Raw genomic sequence first — 3002 nt, 5'->3', positions numbered from 1 at the left:
ATCATCACCTCAATAGTTCAAAATACTCTTTGTTCAAATTTAAATCCATGTTCTTCTAAGAGCCGGCATGCTTGTCAGATTCATGCACATTTGATCCTCTTCATTCCCGAGTTAGTTGGTTTGTCTTTTGAGCAGTTTGGTAACCTGAGCTTTAAGGCCCAGATTATTGGTCTTGTATTAATTATATTTAGTCTCCAAGCTCAAGCCATCCTTACCCTGTTAAAATATCTTCTTGTAAAATGTTAAATAAAAGAGCTAAAGCACACTCATTGTTGTTCATGTTCACGTTTTTATTCTTACTAAATTTTAGCTTGTCTCAGGGTGATGAACTCGAGCTGCTCTTATCCTTCAAATCTTCAATCAATGATCCGTTGGGCTTCCTCTTCAACTGGAATTCCTCTACCCCATTATGCCTGTGGGATGGAATCACTTGCAACAATTTTTCTAAGGTTAAGGTAATTGAGCTATTGAGAGAAAAATTTCAGGACAATTTCATTCTCAATTTTTCATTTGACAGAATTGAGAAGATCAATTCTTTTGAACAATGATCTCTCTAGTGAAATTCCTTGTGACTTGGTTTCTTCTATGTCACTTCGATATCTTAATCTTAGTAACAACGATTTGACTGATACAGCTCCAAATTGTTCAATTTCACTGGAAATATTGGATCTCTGGAATAACTTTATTGCAAGAAAAATCCCAACACAAATTGGAGTTTGTTCGAATCTAAAAGAACTTAATCTTGGTGCCAATTATTTGGTGGGGACAATTCCAAGCACCATATCAAATATTGGCAATTTGCAAATCTTGACTCTTGCTTATAACAAATTGATTGGCCAAATTCCAGGTGCATTTGGCAAAATGAAGAGCTTGAAGTGGATTTACTTTGGCCATAGCCACCTTTCTGGAGAAATTCCACAAGAAATTGTTCATTTGGTTTCTATGGATCATCTTGATCTTGGCTCCAACAATCTCAGTGGAGAAATTACATCCTCATTTGGAAACCTCAGCAATCTTCGACACCTCTTCCTTTTCAACAACAAGCTTACAGGTTTGCTTCCTAGATCCATTTTTGGCCTCAAAAAGCTTGTTGAACTTGATCTTAGTTATAATCATTTATTTGGAGAGATCTCAGAACACTTAAATGAGTTGCAGAGCTTGGAGACTCTTCATCTTTTCAACAACCACTTTACCGATAAAATTCCAAATGCTCTAGCATCTTTGCCTCGTCTTCAACAAGTTGATCTTTCATCAAACAACTTGACCAGAGATTTTCCTTCTTTGATCTACAATATAAGTTCCATCGAAGTTCTAGACTTAGCTTACAACAACTTAAGCGGAATCATTCCACCATGTTTGGGAAACTTCAGCAAAAGTGTTTCAGTTTTAGATTTGCGAATGAATCATTTTCATGGAACAATCCTTGAAACTTTTGGTGAAGATTGTGGGTTGAGGAATGTCAACTTCAATGGCAACAAATTAAAAGGTTCTTTACCATAATGCTTGGCCAATTGTAGAACCTGGAAATGATGGATATTGGCAACAACAAGATAAATGGTACATTCCCCTATTGGTTAAATACTCTGTCAGAATTACACGTTCTTGTTTTACGATCAAACAAATTGCATGGTGTCTTACAAAGTTCCAAGACCATCCATTCCTTTCCTAAGTTACAGATTCTTGACCTCGCTAACAATGAATTCACTGATCCTTTGCCCAAAGATATAATAAAAAACATGAAGGCCATGATGAATCTTGATGAACAACAAAGTTCTTTGCAATATATGTATCAAAGGTATTATCCTTATTATGTTAATTTGGCTGTGAAAGGAATTTACGTTGAACTGCCTTATATTTTGTCAACATTCACATGCATTGACCTTTCAAATAATAACTTTCATGGAAAGATTCCAAGGGTTATTGGAAAGCTTAGCTCACTTATAGGGCTCAACCTTTCTCATAACAGCCTTGGTGGTCATATCCCTACATCAATGGGAAATTTGACCAGTATGGAATGGTTAGACCTCTCTTCAAACAAGCTCACGGGGCAGATTCCTAATGAATTGAAAGATATGACATTTCTTGCCTTTTTAAATCTTTCGCATAACCAACTCACAGGACCAACTCCTCAAGGCAAACAATTTAGTACATTTGAAAATAGCTCATATGAAGGAAACTTGGCACTTTGCGACTTTCCATTGTCAAAACCTTGCTACAATGATGGGAGGAAACGATCATCTCCATCATTCTTGAAAGAGGTAAATGACTCAGAGACCAAGATTAGTTTCAGTTGAAAAGTTGTGATGATGGGTTACGGATGTGGACTGATATTTGGAATCATTGCTGGATATGTTACATCCAGAAATGGTGAACCAAAATGGTATGTGACATTGTTTCAAGTCAAATATCATTGAAAAGGAATAAGATACTCATGAAACTAGTCATTGCAATTGACTTTGGAAGTTATTGTAACTTGCGTTTCTTTGTACTCAGTTCCAACTGTTTTCGCTCCAAGGTCAAGAATTCATGTACATGTCTTTGTCTTTCGCTATAAGGCAGAGGAATTGTTGTCATAAAATAGCCATGTTTTTCATCAACAAATACATGGCAGTGAAGTGTTGTTGCCGCTTTTGCTTAATGCATGACTTCTCTTGCAATTTGCTTTTAATCATTTATTCTTACATGCATCTATACAAAAGAATCTCTTTTTGTTATATGGAAAATACAACTATCATTGCCATAATGTTGAAACATTATGTCTTAGAAACAGATACTACTTTCACCCATTTAAAAACTAGAAATGCTACTATTCAAAAACATTTATATAAAAAATTGTAGCTCATTGAAGTAGATTATGGCTTCTTTAAGTCTTTTGATGTTCTTTTGTTATATTGTTCTTTTGTTAGACTTCAATATTATATTCTTGGATTTACCATGCAAGTGTACGTATCGTTAACATGTAATATAACAGAAAGAAAGTTCGTTCTCATGAAGAATTGACC

General features: G+C 35.2%; 1 protein-coding gene across 1 annotated transcript; it reads left to right on the top strand.

The window, feature by feature from the left end:
* Window positions 1–2414, top strand: LOC110411341 (receptor-like protein 18). Its single transcript, XM_021421460.2, is given in 3 exon segments — window positions 1–110; window positions 321–455; window positions 848–2414. A coding segment is annotated over 1 exon segment (888 nt). The 5' UTR covers window positions 1–110; window positions 321–455; window positions 848–1526.
* Window positions 2415–3002: the final 588 nt, after the last annotated feature.

Source organism: Theobroma umbraticum, unplaced genomic scaffold, assembly GCF_002168275.2.
Source record: "Theobroma umbraticum cultivar Fairchild unplaced genomic scaffold, ASM216827v3 scaffold_56.0, whole genome shotgun sequence".
Classification (NCBI taxonomy): Eukaryota; Viridiplantae; Streptophyta; class Magnoliopsida; order Malvales; family Malvaceae; genus Theobroma; species Theobroma umbraticum.
The sequence above is the reverse complement of the archived record's forward strand: the minus strand, read 5'-3'. Positions and strand labels throughout refer to the sequence as shown.